At 39.5% G+C, this 20163-nt stretch overlaps 1 protein-coding gene across 2 annotated transcripts; it reads left to right on the forward strand.

Moving 5' to 3' along the window:
• The first annotated feature begins 6928 nt into the window (after nucleotides 1–6928).
• Nucleotides 6929–18253, forward strand: LOC117331326. 2 transcript variants are annotated; one of them, XR_004533468.1, is made up of 3 exons: nucleotides 6929–7170; nucleotides 14620–14725; nucleotides 16769–18253. XR_004533468.1 is itself a non-coding variant. In XM_033889996.1 (3 exons), exons 1-3 carry the CDS (start codon nucleotides 13528–13530, stop codon nucleotides 17014–17016), a joined length of 414 nt encoding a protein of 137 aa, XP_033745887.1. In that variant the 5' UTR covers nucleotides 13181–13527; the 3' UTR covers nucleotides 17017–18253. The 2 variants fall into 2 exon arrangements, 1 of the variants encoding a protein (XP_033745887.1); XM_033889996.1 differs by lacking the exon at nucleotides 6929–7170 and adding an exon at nucleotides 13181–13587.
• The last annotated feature ends 1910 nt before the right edge of the window (nucleotides 18254–20163 follow it).

Here is a 20163-nt window from a genome sequence, read left to right on the forward strand (position 1 = left end):
TCAGAGTGAGGACTGGGGAAGTGACACTGTCAATGTTATCAGAGTGAGGACTGGGGAAGTGACACTGTCAATGTTATCAGAGTGAGGACTGGGGAAGTGACACTGTCAATGTTATCAGGGTGAGGACTGGGGAAGTGACACTGTCAATGTTATCAGAGTGAGGACTGGGGAAGTGACACTGTCTATGTTATCAGAGTGAGGACTGGGGAAGTGACACTGTCAATGTTATCAGGGTGAGGACTGGGGAAATGACACTGTCAATGTTATCAGGGTGAGGACTGGGGAAGTGACGGTGTCAATGTTATCAGGGTGAGGACTGGGGAAGTGACACTGTCAATGTTATCAGAGTGAGGACTGGGGAAGTGACGGTGTCAATGTTATCAGGGTGAGGACTGGGGAAGTGACACTGTCAATGTTATCAGGGTGAGGACTGGGGAAGTGACACTGTCTATGTTATCAGAGTGAGGACTGGGGAAGTGACACTGTCAATGTTATCAGAGTGAGGACTGGGGAAGTGACACTGTCAATGTTATCAGGGTGAGGACTGGGGAAATGACACTGTCAATGTTATCAGGGTGAGGACTGGGGAAGTGACGGTGTCAATGTTATCAGGGTGAGGACTGGGGAAGTGACACTGTCTATGTTATCAGGGTGAGGACTGGGGAAGTGACACTGTCAATGTTATCAGAGTGAGGACTGGGGAAGTGACACGTGTCAATGTTATCAGGGTGAGGACTGGGGAAGTGACACTGTCAATGTTATCAGGGTGAGGACTGGGGAAGTGACGCTGTCAATGTTATCAGAGTGAGGACTGGGGAAGTGACACTGTCAATGTTATCAGAGTGAGGACTGGGGAAGTGACACTGTCAATGTTATCAGAGTGAGGACTGGGGAAAGTGACACTGTCTATGTTATCAGAGTGAGGACTGGGGAAGTGACACTGTCTATGTTATCAGAGTGAGGACTGGGGAAGTGACACTGTCAATGTTATCAGAGTGAGGACTGGGGAAGTGACACTGTCTATGTTATCAGAGTGAGGACTGGGGAAGTGACACTGTCAATGTTATCAGAGTGAGGACTGGGGAAGTGACACTGTCAATGTTATCAGAGTGAGGACTGGGAAAGTGACACTGTCAGTGTTATCAGAGTGAGGACTGGGGAAGTGACGGTGTCAATGTTATCAGAGTGAGGACTGGGGAAGTGACGGTGTCAATGTTATCAGAGTGAGGACTGGGGAAGTGACACTGTCAATGTTATCAGGGTGAGGACTGGGGAAGTGACACTGTCAATGTTATCAGAGTGAGGACTGGGGAAGTGACACTGTCAATGTTATCAGAGTGAGGACTGGGGAAGTGACACTGTCTATGTTATCAGAGTGAGGACTGGGGAAGTGACACTGTCAATGTTATCAGAGTGAGGACTGGGGAAGTGACACTGTCAATGTTATCAGAGTGAGGACTGGGGAAGTGACACTGTCAATGTTATCAGGGTGAGGACTGGGGAAGTGACGCTGTCTATGTTATCAGAGTGAGGACTGGGGAAGTGACACTGTCAATGTTATCAGAGTGAGGACTGGGGAAGTGACACTGTCAATGTTATCAGAGTGAGGACTGGGGAAGTGACACTGTCAATGTTATCAGAGTGAGGACTGGGGAAGTGACACTGTCTATGTTATCAGGGTGAGGACTGGGGAAGTGACACTGTCTATGTTATCAGGGGTGAGGACTGGGGAAGTGACACTGTCTATGTTATCAGAGTGAGGACTGGGGAAGTGACACTGTCTATGTTATCAGAGTGAGGACTGGGGAAGTGACACTGTCTATGTTATCAGGGTGAGGACTGGGGAAGTGACACTGTCTATGTTATCAGAGTGAGGACTGGGGAAGTGACACTGTCTATGTTATCAGAGTGAGGACTGGGGAAGTGACACTGTCAATGTTATCAGGGTGAGGACTGGGGAAGTGACACTGTCAATGTTATCAGGGTGAGGACTGGGGAAGTGACACTGTCAATGTTATCAGGGTGAGGACTGGGGAAGTGACACTGTCAATGTTATCAGGGTGAGGACTGGGGAAGTGACACTGTCTATGTTATCAGAGTGAGGACTGGGGAAGTGACACTGTCTATGTTATCAGAGTGAGGACTGGGGAAGTGACACTGTCTATGTTATCAGAGTGAGGACTGGGGAAGTGACACTGTCTATGTTATCAGAGTGAGGACTGGGGAAGTGACACTGTCTATGTTATCAGAGTGAGGACTGGGGAAGTGACACTGTCTATGTTATCAGAGTGAGGACTGGGGAAGTGACACCGTCAATGCTATCAGAGTGAGGACTGGGGAAGTGACACTGTCAATGTTATCAGGGTAGGGACTGGGGAAGTGACACTGTCAATGTTATCAGAGTGAGGACTGGGGAAGTGACACTGTCTATGTTATCAGAGTGAGGACTGGGGAAGTGACACTGTCAATGTTATCAGAGTGAGGACTGGGGAAGTGACACTGTCTATATTAGCAGGGTGAGGACTGGGGAAGTGACACTGTCAATGTTATCAGAGTGAGGACTGGGGAAGTGACACTGTCAATGTTATCAGGGTAGGGACTGGGGAAGTGACGCTGTCAATGTTATCAGAGTGAGGACTGGGGAAGTGACACTGTCAATGTTATCAGAGTGAGGACTGGGGAAGTGACACTGTCAATGTTATCAGAGTGAGGACTGGGGAAGTGACACTGTCTATGTTATCAGAGTGAGGACTGGGGAAGTGACACTGTCTATATTATAAGGGTGAGGACTGGGGAAGTGACACTGTCAGTGTTATCAGAGTGAGGACTGGGGAAGTGACACTGTCTATGTTATCAGGGTGAGGACTGGGGAAGTGACACTGTCAATGTTATCAGGGTGAGGACTGGGGAAGTGACACTGTCAATGTTATCAGAGTGAGGACTGGGGAAGTGACACTGTCAATGTTATCAGGGTGAGGACTGGGGAAGTGACACTGTCAATGTTATCAGGATGAGGACTGGGGAAGTGACACTGTCAATGTTATCAGGGTGAGGACTGGGGAAGTGACACTGTCAATGTTATCAGGATGAGGACTGGGGAAGTGACACTGTCTATGTTATCAGAGTGAGGACTGGGGAAGTGACACTGTTGTCTATGTTATCAGAGTGAGGACTGGGAAAGTGACACTGTCAATGTTATCAGGGTAGGGACTGGGGAAGTGACACTGTCAATGTTATCAGAGTGAGGACTGGGGAAGTGACACTGTCAATGTTATCAGAGTGAGGACTGGGGAAGTGACACTGTCAATGTTATCAGGGTGAGGACTGGGGAAGTGACACTGTCTATGTTATCAGAGTGAGGACTGGGGAAGTGACACTGTCAATGTTATCAGAGTGAGGACTGGGGAAGTGACGGTGTCAATGTTATCAGAGTGAGGACTGGGGAAGTGACACTGTCAATGTTATCAGAGTGAGGACTGGGGAAGTGACGGTATCAATGTTATCAGGGTGAGGACTGGGGAAGTGACACTGTCAATGTTATCAGAGTGAGGACTGGGGAAGTGACACTGTCAATGTTATCAGAGTGAGGACTGGGGAAGTGACACTGTCAGTGTTATCAGAGTGAGGACTGGGGAAGTGACACTGTCTATGTTATCAGAGTGAGGACTGGGGAAGTGACACTGTCTATGTTATCAGAGTGAGGACTGGGGAAGTGACACTGTCTATGTTATCAGAGTGAGGACTGGGGAATTGACACTGTCTATGTTATCAGGGTGAGGACTGGGGAAGTGACACTGTTTATGTTATCAGAGTGAGGACTGGGGAAGTGACACTGTCAATGTTATCAGAGTGAGGACTGGGGAAGTGACACTGTCAATGTTATCACAGTGGGGACTGGGGAAGTGACACTGTCTATGTTATCAGAGTGAGGACTGGGGAAGTGACACTGTCAATGTTATCAGGGTGAGGACTGGGGAAGTGACACTGTCAATGTTATCAGGGTGAGGACTGGGGAAGTGACACTGTCAATGTTATCAGAGTGAGGACTGGGGAAGTGACACTGTCAGTGTTATCAGAGTGAGGACTGGGGAAGTGACACTGTCAATGTTATCAGAGTGAGGACTGGGGAAGTGACGCTGTCAATGTTATCACAGTGAGGACTGGGGAAGCCTTAGATACACTTATATACATTTACTTAGAATTCTGAAAATGCCGATCCTCGTACGCGTTTCATTCACAGGTATGTCATGGTTGTGACCGTATAACGTTTCCATCGAGTCTCACCACACATCACATTTCAAATCACGTGGCGTAAATGTATCAGACAGCAGTTTAAGGTAAAGTCCACGATTAGTTACTTTTAATACAAGTTCAAGTTTAATTGTTTTATTTAGGTGTCAAGCATCACTTACAAATGTTTAAATGAAATCACAATTTTCTTACAGAAGTGTATAGGAGTTAAAAAAAACATGCCCAGCCAAAAATTGCTTATTAGAGACGATACTGTGCTCATAAAACACGCATAATAAAACTTCAGACTTCATGAGAATCACAGATATCAACCATTAAACTGAAGTACAATTATGTAGCAAGGTATCCGCTCTCCATAAACACGGGACGTGGAAGTTCTTTTGGGACGGTTGTGGTGCGATAAACATAATTCAACACAGGATATAAAGTTTACTGATATTTATTAATCCATATGAAAACCCCGAAGGTACAATATAATCCAATGAAGTTTCATCCATCTTCCACACTATCGCCGGCGCATTCACACTTAACTGTTCACACACATTTAAACAAATCTAAAGCTACATATTTACATCCGAACGGCACTCAGGTCCGTTTGGTCTAAAAACTACTGGAGAACTGCGTATGCTGTTGATGTTGATGTTGCTGGTTTAAAGTCTCGATTTAGGTTACAACCTCTACTCGCGACTCTAGGTTAGAACTTTAGTCCAGGGTGACTGTTAGATGTTGTCAGTTGGTGATCCCCTCCTCCTTTCTCAACGCGGGCTTGGGACCGGCTACGGCGAAGTTTTTCAATTAAATAATGACACCGCCCTTTGTAACGTCGTTTCTAATTGGCTGATACAGTGGTGTAATTATTTCTGCGTATGCAAAACCCCCAAGTCTTTTTATATCCCCTGAGAGTTAATGTGGTCAATTGACCAATCCTGACCTTTAACCTGAAATATGGGCGTCTCTAAACCCCTATAACGTCATTTCTAATTATAACTCTAAATCTAGGCACTGACCACTGGTCCCACGGACCGTGTGCAACATATACTGACTATAATTTACGTTGACTACGAATGTAGGCCGTTAACCTTAAACGGTTTATTATAAGTTAACTTCTAATCTAATGGAAGCAACTCAAACATAGGCTTTCTACTCTAGGTAACTTTGAACACATCACATATAAAATTTGTCTAGTTCATTACATTCTCTACATAGAATACAACTGAATATAGCTAAGACTGACTGAAACTCTCGACAAATTCTTAATGAATATAAACTTCTTCATCTTCAAACTCTTTACAAAACACAACATGAAATTAGTCCTATAAAATGTAATATACATATTACAATATTTACACATACGTTGTTGCAGGGGGGGTCACTTGCCCCTGTGGTGTGTGCCTACCTCTTAATGACTAAAGGGAGATAACCACTCCTTACACAGAATATTAATGACTAAAGGGAGATAACCACTCCTGCATTACACAGAATAAAACTTACCGTTTATGTTTTTGACATACATTTTGACATAATGACATGTCTGTGAATCATATTTAAAAGTATGATATGTTCTAAGCTGATTACCATAAACAACACTATTTACGTACACGGTATCGTACAAACATAACAAGACTTTACAACAAACAGATCGTCCGTAACCTAACAATTCGTTCTCTTGGATATAAATGTCCATGATGGATTATGATCATTGGACGTCTATGATGACTAATTTAAACATGTAGTATTGTCGCAGTGGCGCCCCCGCCAAGCGAAGAGCGCGCGATAATGCGCCATGCGAAGAGCGACATTGCGTCGCGCGAAATAAGGACACTGAACAATGTGACAAAATTACGTGACAGAGCGACATAAAAATATGTCACCTTGTCGCATTTGCGGGGTAATTTACGCGACAGTGCGCTCTGCAACAAAAGTACCCTCTCAATGCGACCAAAGTACCTCGCACGGCGCGTTGTCACTCTTCGGCACCGAATCACTAAAGTATTATACTATGTGACTTTTGCATTCACGGCGTCAGATACAAGACATAATTATTTAAGGATTAGCATCAATTATTTTTCCTGTTATACAGTCATAACAGAATAAACTGGAGTGTACTCTAAATAAACCGCGAAGCGGTTTATGAAGAGAGTACACTCCAGTTTTTTTATGTTATGACTGTATAACAGAAAAAATAATTAATGTTAATTCTTATAATTTAATTTCGTCTTATACACACCCAAGATATTTCACTTTCTTTGGCGAACTCTTTTCTGTGATAAATTATTACGCAACGTCATCAGCCAATCAAAAATGACGTTACATTTCGCAACGTCAAAAATTTTGTTATGGAGGCATAACAAAATTTTTTCAGCCAATGAAAATGCGTGTTTCATACAAAATTAAATTATAAGAAAATCGCACTCTCAATCCGGATTGTCCTGTTTCATTATTTTCCGGATATGCTTATCCTCTCATAAGTCAACAATCAATAATAAAACACGTATAAATAACTGAATTGATATTGATATATTTGTATTTATTATTTTTATTGTTATATTTCACTTTACTGTGTATCCGATGCTGCATGGCATCGTTCTATCCAGGTGTCGGCCAGGGAATCGTCGGCCAGTACGTACCGGGGGACAGGTGTATATATATAGAGAGAGAGATTATATATAGCCATTGTACGTGTGTGTTTGGGGTAGTTAAGGCGACACCGGTGTTATCCTACTGGCACCACTGATCGGACACGGTTGGTGATCGGTCACGCTCTAGTTTCACTTCGGAGACCGGACACACTGAAATATGAAGATTACTTAACTAAAATTCAGTAAAAAGTTTCCATCGGGATCCTGATGGCCACTCAGGGATATTCACTGCCCGGGAACGGCGGCCGTTTGTCCATGGAACGTCGTGTATCTTCACCCGGTAAGTTTTACTTCGATACACGTGTTTGTTTACATCGTCCAGGTTGATCATGGTACATTGTAGTAGTATAGATATACTGATTATATTCCACGATCGGGGTATAACCTGACAAAGTATCAACATTTGTGTTACAGGAACCTATAATGTAACCCCATGTTACCCAAGTCATATACAACATGGTCCGATGGTATTTCGCAATGGTTCCATACATACTCATAAAATCTGGGGCTGATCCTTATTGCTGTAGTGTAAATTATATATTAGTTGAGAACTACTATATATTGATGTTGTTACTACAGGCTGGAGCTTGTAAACATCAAGTTTAGAATGTGTGTTGAGAACTGGGACATAACGCTCGGTATTTAGGTCGGGTGGCGTGATCAATGGGAAGGGTGGGTTTAACCTGTTTACGACGATACTAGCTATACTGTATACCTGTATAGAACATGAATTGTCATCTCATATACATATATGAATGTATATTTAGCACAGAGCTCATTTTTTTCTCTCATTATTATATACCAGTAAGTAGACTTCCGTAAAATAAATAAGGAAATAACTTCTGTATAAGGAAATCACTGCTACTCGAGATCCTCTGGAGGCTGTATACGGCGACTCTACGGAAATGTAACGGATAAGCAGATATCCACAGTAGGAAACATTAGTACACATTAGTCGCCTCTCTCAGAGACAGTACATGTATATTTTTATCTAGTTATCCGCCTCAGTGAGAGGATTATTCTTTTCTCGATCCTGACGCGATTTGTACTTACCAATGGGAGGTTGCTATCCAGAATAAAGTAAACTCTAACAGCCTCCTTGTTCCTTACCGATCCTCAACTAAGAGGACACGACCTCGTCAGGAAAAAAATAAACCTATTGCCATGAACCTCAGGTCTCGGTTTCTCGGGAGATGATATTTTATGATTGTATAATATCCCATTAACATAATAATATGTTCTTAGTCATAAACTTCCCTAAAATTATGTAACGCTTTCATACGGAAATGTTTTATTTAAGGAATTTCGTTAAGTGAAGGATATCGAGGAGACTTCGTGTAGATTACGAATAAGCTAATTATACGAACTTCCTGTACACTGTAGGATTTATATCTGTTGTCACTGTACACCAACTGTACAATGTTTATTACACAATTATAATCACATAATAATCGCACGACAATAACAGACCATCACATGACAATAACAGACCATCACATGACAATAACAGACCATCACATGACAATAACAGACCATCACATGACATTTACATACCTTCACATGACATTTATATAACTTCATATGACCTTCAGCATCGACAAGCATAAAGATGAAGACGTTGGTAGCGATAATCTTTTAGCGATATATCCTGTGTAACTACATGTATATTATATACAGGATAGCTATATATCCTGTGTAACTACATGTATGTTATATATACAGGATAGCGATATATCCTGTGTAACTACATGTATATTATATACAGGATAGCGATATATCCTGTGTAACTACATGTATATTATATATACAGGATAGCTATATATCCTGTGTAACTACATGTATATTATATATACAGGATAGCGATATATCCTGTGTAACTACATGTATATTATATACAGGATAGCTATATATCCTGTGTAACTACATGTATGTTATATATACAGGATAGCGATATATCCTGTGTAACTACATGTATATCATATACAGGATAGCGATATATCCTGTGTAACTACATGTATATTATATATACAGGATAGCTATATATCCTGTGTAACTACATGTATGTTATATATACAGGATAGCGATATATCCTGTGTAACTACATGTATGTTATATACAGGATAGCGATATCTCCTTTGTAACTACATGTATATTATATACAGGATAGCGATATATCCTGTGTAACTACATGTATGTTATATACAGGATAGCGATATATCCTGTGTAACTACATGTATGTTATATACAGGATAGCGATATATCCTGTGTAACTACATGTATGTTATATACAGGATAGCGATATATCCTGTGTAACTACATGTATGTTATATATACAGGATAGCGATATATCCTGTGTAACTACATGTATGTTATATATACAGGATAGCGATATATCCTGTGTAACTACATGTATGTTATATATAGGATAGCGATATATCCTGTGTAACTACATGTATGTTATATATACAGGATAGCTATATATCCTGTGTAACTACATGTATGTTATATACAGGATAGCGATATATCCTGTGTAACTACATATATATTATATACAGTATAGCGATATATCCTTTGTAACTACATGTATGTTATATATACAGGATAGCGATATATCCGGTGTAACTACATGTATGTTATATACAGGATAGCGATATATCCTGTGTAACTACATGTATATTATATATACAGGATAGCGATATATCCTGTGTAACTACATGTATGTTATATATACAGGATAGCGATATATCCTGTGTAACTACATGTATGTTATATACAGGATAGCGATATATCCTGTGTAACTACATGTATATTATATACAGGATAGCGATATCTCCTTTGTAACTACATGTATGTTATATATACAGGATAGCGATATCTCCTGTGTAACTACATGTATGTTATATATACAGGATAGCGATATCTCCTTTGTAACTACATGTATGTTATATACAGTATAGCGATATATCCTGTGTAACTACATGTATATTATATACAGGATAGCGATATATCCTGTGTAACTACATGTATATTATATGTACAGGATAGCGATATCTCCTTTGTAACTACATGTATGTTATATATACAGGATAGCGATATCTCCTTTGTAACTACATGTATGTTATATATACAGGATAGCGATATCTCCTTTGTAACTACATGTATGTTATATATACAGGATAGCGATATATCCTGTGTAACTACATGTATGTTATATACAGTATAGCGATATATCCTGTGTAACTACATGTATATTATATACAGGATAGCGATATATCCTGTGTAACTACATGTATATTATATATACAGGATAGCGATATCTCCTTTGTAACTACATGTATGTTATATATACAGGATAGCGATATCTCCTTTGTAACTACATGTATGTTATATATACAGGATAGCGATATCTCCTTTGTAACTACATGTATGTTATATACAGGATAGCGATATATCCTGTGTAACTACATGTATGTTATATATACAGGATAGCTATATATCCTGTGTAACTACATGTATGTTATATATACAGGATAGCGATATCTCCTTTGTAACTACATGTATGTTATATATACAGGATAGCGATATCTCCTTTGTAACTACATGTATGTTATATACAGGATAGCGATATATCCTGTGTAACTACATGTATATTATATATACAGGATAGCGATATATCCTTTGTAACTACATGTATGTTATATACAGTATAGCGATATATCCTGTGTAACTACATGTATGTTATATATACAGGATAGCGATATCTCCTTTGTAACTACATGTATGTTATATACAGTATAGCGATATATCCTGTGTAACTACATGTATATTATATACAGGATAGCGATATATCCTGTGTAACTACATGTATATTATATATACAGGATAGCGATATCTCCTTTGTAACTACATGTATGTTATATATACAGGATAGCGATATCTCCTTTGTAACTACATGTATGTTATATATACAGGATAGCGATATCTCCTGTGTAACTACATGTATGTTATATATACAGGATAGCGATATCTCCTTTGTAACTACATGTATGTTATATATACAGGATAGCGATATCTCCTTTGTAACTACATGTATATTATATATACACGATAGCGATATATCCTTTGTAACTACATGTATGTTATATATACAGGATAGCGATATATCCTGTGTAACTACATGTATATTATATATACAGGATAGCGATATCTCCTTTGTAACTACATGTATGTTATATATACACGATAGCGATATCTCCTTTGTACCGGATAGCGATATATCCTGTGTAACTACATGTATATTATATATACAGGATAGCGATATCTCCTTTGTAACTACATGTATGTTATATATACAGGATAGCTATATATCCTGTGTAACTACATGTATATTATATATACAGGATAGCGATATCTCCTTTGTAACTACATGTATGTTATATATACAGGATAGCTATATATCCTGTGTAACTACATGTATGTTATATATACAGGATAGCTATATATCCTGTGTAACTACATGTATGTTATAGCTATATATCCTGTGTAACTACATGTATGTTATATATACAGGATAGCGATATATCCTGTGTAACTACATGTATATTATATACAGGATAGCTATATATCCTGTGTAACTACATGTATGTTATATATACAGGATAGCGATATATCCTTTGTAACTACATGTATATTATATATACAGGATAGCTATATATCCTGTGTAACTACATGTATGTTATATATACAGGATAGCTATATATCCTGTGTAACTACATGTATGTTATAGCTATATATCCTGTGTAACTACATGTATGTTATATATACAGGATAGCGATATATCCTGTGTAACTACATGTATGTTATATATACAGGATAGCTATATATCCTGTGTAACTACATGTATGTTATATATACAGGATAGCTATATATCCTGTGTAACTACATGTATGTTATATACAGTATAGCGATATATCCTGTGTAACTACATGTATGTTATATATACAGGATAGCTATATATCCTGTGTAACTACATGTATGTTATATATACAGGATAGCTATATATCCTGTGTAACTACATGTATATTATATATACAGGATAGCGATATATCCTGTGTAACTACATGTATGTTATATATACAGGATAGCGATATATCCTGTGTAACTACATGTATGTTATATACAGGATAGCGATATATCCTGTGTAACTACATGTATATTATATACAGGATAGCGATATATCCTGTGTAACTACATTTATATTATATATACAGGATAGCGATATCTCCTGTGTAACTACATGTATGTTATATATACAGGATAGCTATATATCCTGTGTAACTACATGTATGTTATATATACAGGATAGCGATATATCCTGTGTAACTACATGTATATTATATATACAGGATAGCGATATCTCCTGTGTAACTACATGTATGTTATATATACAGGATAGCTATATATCCTGTGTAACTACATGTATGTTATATATACAGGATAGCGATATATCCTGTGTAACTACATGTATATTATATACAGGATAGCGATATATCCGGTGTAACTACATGTATATTATATACAGGATAGCGATATATCCGGTGTAACTACATGTATATTATATACAGGATAGCGATATATCCTGTGTAACTACATGTATGTTATATACTGGATAGCGATATATCCTGTGTAACTACATGTATATTATATATACAGGATAGCGATATATCCTGTGTAACTACATGTATGTTATATATATATATATAAGTACATGTGATACAGTACGTAAATAAGAACACGACACCATTGCTATACCAGATATATAAGGATATACTAAAGGTCTGCGATCCGATTAAATTGTGACGACTGTAAGGTGCGTGCATTACTGCATGTAACTGCCCACAAAGTACCTGTTGTAGCCATCCCACCTGTGACAGTGACGTCACAATGAGTATACATGTACAGATATAACAATAGGACAGATGTACTAGGATACCAGCTGTCATCTTCCCATGTTTCACATTGATAACGGAGTGTTCAGTACGTATCCGATCTCTGATACCACACAGCGGACGTCCGACAGAATCTCCTACAGCCAATGGTCAACACAGCACCGTAATTATACGGCATACCGAGCACTCTTTAAACATTTTAACTGTTAACAAAAAATATTAGAAAAACGGAGCGAACTGTGTGTACCAAAACGTTGGAAAATGGAACGGAATATGTGTAACAAAACGTTCGACAAACGGAACGGAATATGTGGAACAAAACGTTAAAAAAAAAGGAACGGAATATGTGTAACAAAACGTTAGAAAAACGGAACAGATTGGTCAGAATCGTTTTATTACACTAAATCAACAAAGTCGGACGTTTTTAGACAGAAGGCCAACACAATGAGAACAATATAGGTCTTAATTACAGGAATTGATAAAACAGGTGTTTAAACGTGGATACCTCTTGTGACGTCAGAGAACATATCCCAACTTGGAAAGTTATCAGATATATCATTATGCATACGAACATATGAATTTTATATGTTCTTGGAAACTCATCATAAATTCTGAAATTATTTGTTGATTTCAAATAATTGTTGCTGTTGGAAATACTGTCCATCCACTTTGGTACACTTTGTTTGGTCATGGTCAGTCTCCGGACGGCGAGGTACATGTTGGCGATCTCTATCGCGGAGTTCGCGGCTGTAAGTACAGAGGGATATAGTGTGGAAATGAGGGGGTAAAATTAGCTATATATAGGGGTGTGTGTGGGAGTGTCTTCGCTCAATTGAATTCAAGGTATTTCCGCAAATTTTACACCTTATTTCACTGCGGACATCGCTATTCTCGTACCATCCCAGATAAAAATTGAGTCCGTTGGCTGTGAAGTGTAAGGAACTATATTTAGTATGTTTTTCATCAGGGACCAAGGATGAATGTAACCTAAAAATCTTGTAAAGTATATTCTAACATTATATATATATCATTATCCTAGATCAATATACAGTGTACCTATGGAGACAATTACCTTTATCCTCTTACAAACCAGTTATGTAAAACGCGAGTCTATATTTTTGTAGACGTATAGGTGTGTTGATGTGAGTCACCGATGCTGATACAGCATCCGTATCAATGTGTCACGCCAGACAACAGATGTCGAGATCTATAGTTTTTATATCTCATTTCACAGGTACTACACAATAACACTGTTGACACACTAGCTTGATTTGAATTTAGATACTTTTATAACAAGTTAAAGTTTATATAACACATTAGCGTGTAGTGTTCAATAAAACCGTTAGTTTGCTGTTTGACTGAAGGCCATTTACGTTTGTTCTCGGCGCAATGGTAATTAATTCAAGTCGCAACAGTTTTGATCGGGACAAACATATACACATGCAAGAAACACGTGGTTTAAGATATTATCAAAAAACTTTATTGTTTTGTTTATTAACGATAGGTACCGCCACCTACTTAATTTTTGTTTTGTTTATTAACGATAGGTACCGCCACCTACTTGTTGTTTTGTTTATTAACGATAGGTACCGCCACCTACTTGTTGTTTTGTTTATTAACGATAGGTATCGCCACCTACTTGTTGTTTTGTTTGTTAACGATAGGTACCGCCACCTACTTGTTGTTTTGTTTATTAACGATAGGTATCGCCACCTACTTGTTGTTTTGTTTATTAACGATAGGTACCGCCACCTACTTGTTGTTTTATTTATTAACGATAGGTACCGCCACCTACTTGCTGCCCGGTAGGGGACAAAAATGAGACATCCCTGGTCCCGGACGTTTCGTCACTGGAGGCAGAATGGAAACAGAGACTCCATTCGTTTGGTGAGTTAAGTTATACACATTATACTGTTTCATTACGCCTGTCCTTCAACTCAAATGCTTTTTCCTGTTTGAACTTGATAGTCAGCAGTTCCTTCCAGGCAAATGAGACAGTGGCTAAAATCTATGACTACAAAACAAATACGTGGTTTAAGCATGATAGCTTTAGTGGAAAACATGTCCAAAGGGAGAAAGAAACACAGAGGTTAGGGGGTTCCGGGATGTGTCGAAAAATGGAGGAAGTAGATAAGGAATTCGTGGGATAGTGATGCCACAAAAGCGAGAGGGAAGGACTGCTTTGGGGATGGGATAGTGAAATGTTTAAAGTGGAGAGGGAAGGAAGGTTTCGGGGATCGGATAGTGATGTCAAAAAAGTGAGAGGAAGGAAGGTTTCGGGGATCGGATAGTGATGTCACAAAAGTGAGAGGAAGGAAGGTTTCGGGGATCGGATAGTGATGTCACAAAAGCGAGAGGGAAGGAAGGCTTCAGGGATGGGATAGTGTTGTGTTCAAAGTGGAGAGGGAAGGAAAACTGAGGGGAGGGGATAGTGTTGTGTTCAAAGTGGAGAGGGAAGGAATGCTTCGGGGATGGGATAGTGATGTCACCAAAGTGAGAGGAAGGAAGGCCTCGGGGATGGGATAGTGATGTCACAAAAGTGAGAGGAAGGAAGGTCTCGGGGATGGGATAGTGTTGTGTTCAAAGTGGAGAGGGAAGGAAAACTTAGGGGATGGGATAGTGTTGTGTTCAAAATGGAGAGGGAAGGAATGCTTCGGGGATGGGATAGTGAAATGTTTAAAGTGGAGAGGGAAGGAAGGTTTCGGGGATCGGATAGTGATGTCACAAAAGGGAGAGGGAAGGAAGGTTTCGGGGATCGGATAGTGATGTCACAAAAGGGAGAGGGAAGGAAGGTTTCGGGGATCGGATAGTGATGTCACAAAAGTGAGAGGAAGGAAGGTTTCGGGGATCGGATAGTGATGTCACAAAAGCGAGAGGGAAGGAAGGCTTCAGGGATGGGATAGTGTTGTGTTCAAAGTGGATAGGGAAGGAATGCTTCGGGGATGGGATAGTGATGTCACCAAAGTGAGAGGAAGGAAGGCCTCGGGGATGGGATAGTGATGTCACAAAAGTGAGAGGAAGGAAGGTCTCGGGGATGGGATAGTGTTGTGTTCAAAGTGGAGAGGGAAGGAAAACTTAGGGGATGGGATAGTGTTGTGTTCAAAGTGGAGAGGGAAGGAATGCTTCGGGGATGGGATAGTGATGTCACAAAAGCGAGAGGGAATGAATGCTTCGGGGATGGGATAGTGATGTTACAAAGCGAGAGGGAAGGAAGGCTTCGGGGATGGGATAGTGATGTTACAAAAGCGAGAGGGAAGGAAGGCTTCGGGGATGGGATAGTGATGTTTCTAAACAGAAGCAGTGAATGGCTTCGGATAGGATGTGGTGACCTGCCCAAAGTGGAAAGGGAAGGAAGGATTCGGGGATACGATATAGTGATGTGTCCAAACTGTAGAGGGAAAGGAGGGCTTCGGGGAGGAGATGGGGAAGTACCCACAGTTGAGAGGAAGTGAAGCGTTCGGGAGAGGTTGGGATGTACCCAAAGTGGAGAGGGAAGGAAGGGTTCGGAGTGGATGTGGGGACGTACCCACAGTGGAGAGGGAAGGAAGGGTTCGGAGTGGATGTGGGGTTGTACCCACAGTGGAGAGGGAAAGAAGGGTTCGGAGAGAAGGTAGGGACGTACCCACAGTGGAGAGGGAAGGAAGGGTTCGGAGAGAAGGTAGGGACGTACCCACAGTGGAGAGGGAAGGAAGGGTTCGGAGAGAAGGTAGGGACGTGCCCACAGTGGAGAGGGAAGGAGGGGTTTCAGGAGTAGGGTGTTGATGTGCCAAAGAGTTCGGAGGGAGTCTTTAGCTACGGTGTATAGACTTGTCGAGAGATGTACGTACGTTGGGAAACAACATGCTTTGGTCGTCGACTTCACAAATTAAAATGTATATATATGAATATTCGACAGCTGTTTTATCATATAAAGTGTTATTCTCCCTACAGAGAACTCCTTACTTCTGAGTGTGGAGAGAAGAAGCTTGGCCTTGGCAGCTGTACTCATGGCACTTACCATGTCTATACTACTGATAGGGACCTGTATTCTATCGTGTAGGACGGACGACACCCAGTACGAACCTCTATCTCAGGATGATTGGGACACTATAACGTCCAGGCTCCTACAGACTACAGATCATGTGGACTTGAAAAATCATCTTTATTCTGTACCCTTCCGAGAACCACCGCAAACGTAGTACTTCTCTGAAACTGTAGAAAATTGAAATTATTTCCAGTTTTAGTTTTTAACATATAATTGATTAATTTATTCATATAGACATTCTTGCCTATCAAGGTACTATGCACTCTTTCCTAAATCAGTGATACTTACCACAAGGAATACTTACTGGGTCCCTCTAATACCCGTGATTACGGCCCAGTGATACTTACCACAATGAATGCCTACTGGGTCCCTCTAATACCCGTGATTACGGCCCAGTGATACTTACCACAAGGAATACCTACTGGGTCCCTCTAATACCCGTGATTACGGCCCAGTGATACTTACCACAAGGAATGCCTACTGGGTCCCTCTAATACCCGTGATTACGGCCCAGTGATACTTACCACAAGGAATGCCTACTGGGTCCCTCTAATACCCGTGATTACGGCCCAGTGATACTTACCACAAGGAATACCTACTGGGTCCCTCTAATACCCGTGATTACGGCGAGCGAAGTCTTCTGTTGTCTGTTGAAAGAAGGTGGCTCTAGTTGTTAAATCAAATTATATAAAATATGTTATGCATTATATAATATACCTTATAAAATTGGATTTTGATCAGCATGACTCTACTTTGCTTGCCATATAGGATATATCTCTTGTTTATATTTTATTGTTTTTGTTTGTATATTAACGAATATCCTCAAGGTTATTTATCTGACATCGGAGATAAATCATATTCCAGTTGTTCCTCTGGCTAAAATGAACTTATCTTGTTAAAACCTTGTAAAGATATACCATCAATAGAGTCGGCCCTATCAGAAAAATATTGTATATAAATTTCCACTTAAGTCTCCGAGCACACATATACATGTATAGAGCAAATTAAAAGAAATATCGTACTGCAAATATTATCTAAAGAATATTTTCAATCCTATCCCAAACTTTATCTGTATGATATTTTGAAGCCTGTATATCTGGATTGTGTTTTGAAGCACGTCCCAAATATTTCACCTTACGACTGGTAACCACGTCAAACTATTAATTAGAAAACAGATCGTGTTTATCATGTAAAACTCCGGAAGTCAATGGGGATACTTTATGTCGGTGGAATATGATATTTTTTCCAGACCAAATGATTTTCATTGATAATCATAATACATTGTACAGTGTATATTGTACAGTTTAAAATGTATTGTGCAAAAGACATTGCCAAATAGTTTTTTATACAATTTTTTTTCTATAAAAAAAAATAAAAATGTTATCTCAAACTGAACACAATCATTTTTTTCATTTTTTTTTCATTGATAATTAAGGATTAACTCTAATATCCATTTCGTTATTGAGCCATAAAAAGTCGGAGGAGACTCTTAATAGTCCGACGGAATGGTGCATATATCAGTAGAATTGTGGGTTTTGTAGTAAAAACATGAAATTTTGCAGATAGGTAGGGCATCATGACTTGAATAAATTCAGATATGGGGCCAAGCTGAAAATCCCACCATTCTGCAAGACTATAATAAGCCTCTAAACGGTTGATGATGAAGGTAAACTCCCTTTGTCGTTTTCTGGCTCAATTACATTATAATTAAATTGAAGTTAATCCTTATAGTTTAATCTGCTGTACACGATTCCTGTCATATGTTTGGATGGACTCTGTTCTCCTAGAAATAATTACGCCACTGTGTCAGCCAACTAGAAGTGAAGTTACAAAGGGCGGTGTCATCATTTACGTTTTGAGACCCATGACATATGCTGCAAGTCAATTGAAATGCTGGTTACAAAGAAGATTCGATTTTATGACTAATGGAAAAGGGAAACAATAGAGACCTGTTGAGGAAGGTGAAGGTCGACCCTAGTACAACTATAAATACTACCGTGACCATTAGATCATCACCAGTGTCTACATGGTTAGCACCAAATATACCGAGATAGGACCAAATATACCAAGATAAGACCAATTATACCGAGACAGGACCAAATATACCGAGATATGACCAATTATACCGAGATAGCATCAACTATACCGAAATAGGACCAAATATACCAAGATAGGACCAAATATACCAAGATAGGACCAAATATATCGAGACAGGACCAAATATACCGAGACTGACCAAATATACCGAGATAGACCAAATATACCGAGATAGACCAAATATACCGAGATAGACCAAATATATCGAGACAGGACCAAATATACCGAGATAGACCAAATATATCGAGATATACCAATTATACCGTGATAGACCAAATATACCGAGACAGGACCAAATATACCGAGACAGGACCAAATATACCGAGACAGGACCAAATATACCGAGATAGACCAAATATACCGAGATAGGCCGAATATACCGAGATAGAACCAAATATACCGAGACAGGCAAAATATACCGCGACAGGACCAAATATACCGAGATAGCACGAAATATATCGAGATATACCAATTATACCGTGATATACCAAATATACCGAGACAGGACCAAATATACCGAGACAGGACCAAATATACCGAGATAGACCAAATATACCGAGACAGGACCAAATATACCGAGATAGCACGAAATATACCGAGATAGACCAAATATACCGAGACAGGACCAAATATACCGAGACAGGACCAAATATACCGAAACAGGACCAAATATACCGAGAAAGGACCAAATATACCGAAACAGGACCAAATATACCGAAACAGGACCAAATATACTGAAACAGGACCAAGTATACCGAGATAGACCAAATATACCAAGACTGACCAAATATACCGAAATAGACCAAATATACCGAGATAGGACCAAATATACCGAGATAGTATCAAATATACCGAAATAGGACCAAATATACCAAGATAGGACCAAATATACCGAGATAGACCAAATAAACAGAGACAGGACCAAATATACCGAGATAGACCAAATATACCGAGACAGGACCAAATATACCGAAACAGGACCAAATATACCGAGACAGGACCAAATATACCGAGATAGACCAAATATATCGAGATAAACCAAATATACCGAGATAGACCAAATATATCGAGATAGACCAAATATACTGAAACAGGACCAAATATACCGCGATAGACCAAATATACCGAGACAGGACCAAATATACCAAGATAGGACCAAATATACCGAGTTAGACCAAATATACCGAGACAGGATCAAATATAC

This window comes from Pecten maximus, chromosome 7 (assembly GCF_902652985.1).
Source record: "Pecten maximus chromosome 7, xPecMax1.1, whole genome shotgun sequence".
NCBI lineage: Eukaryota > Metazoa > Mollusca > Bivalvia > Pectinida > Pectinidae > Pecten > Pecten maximus.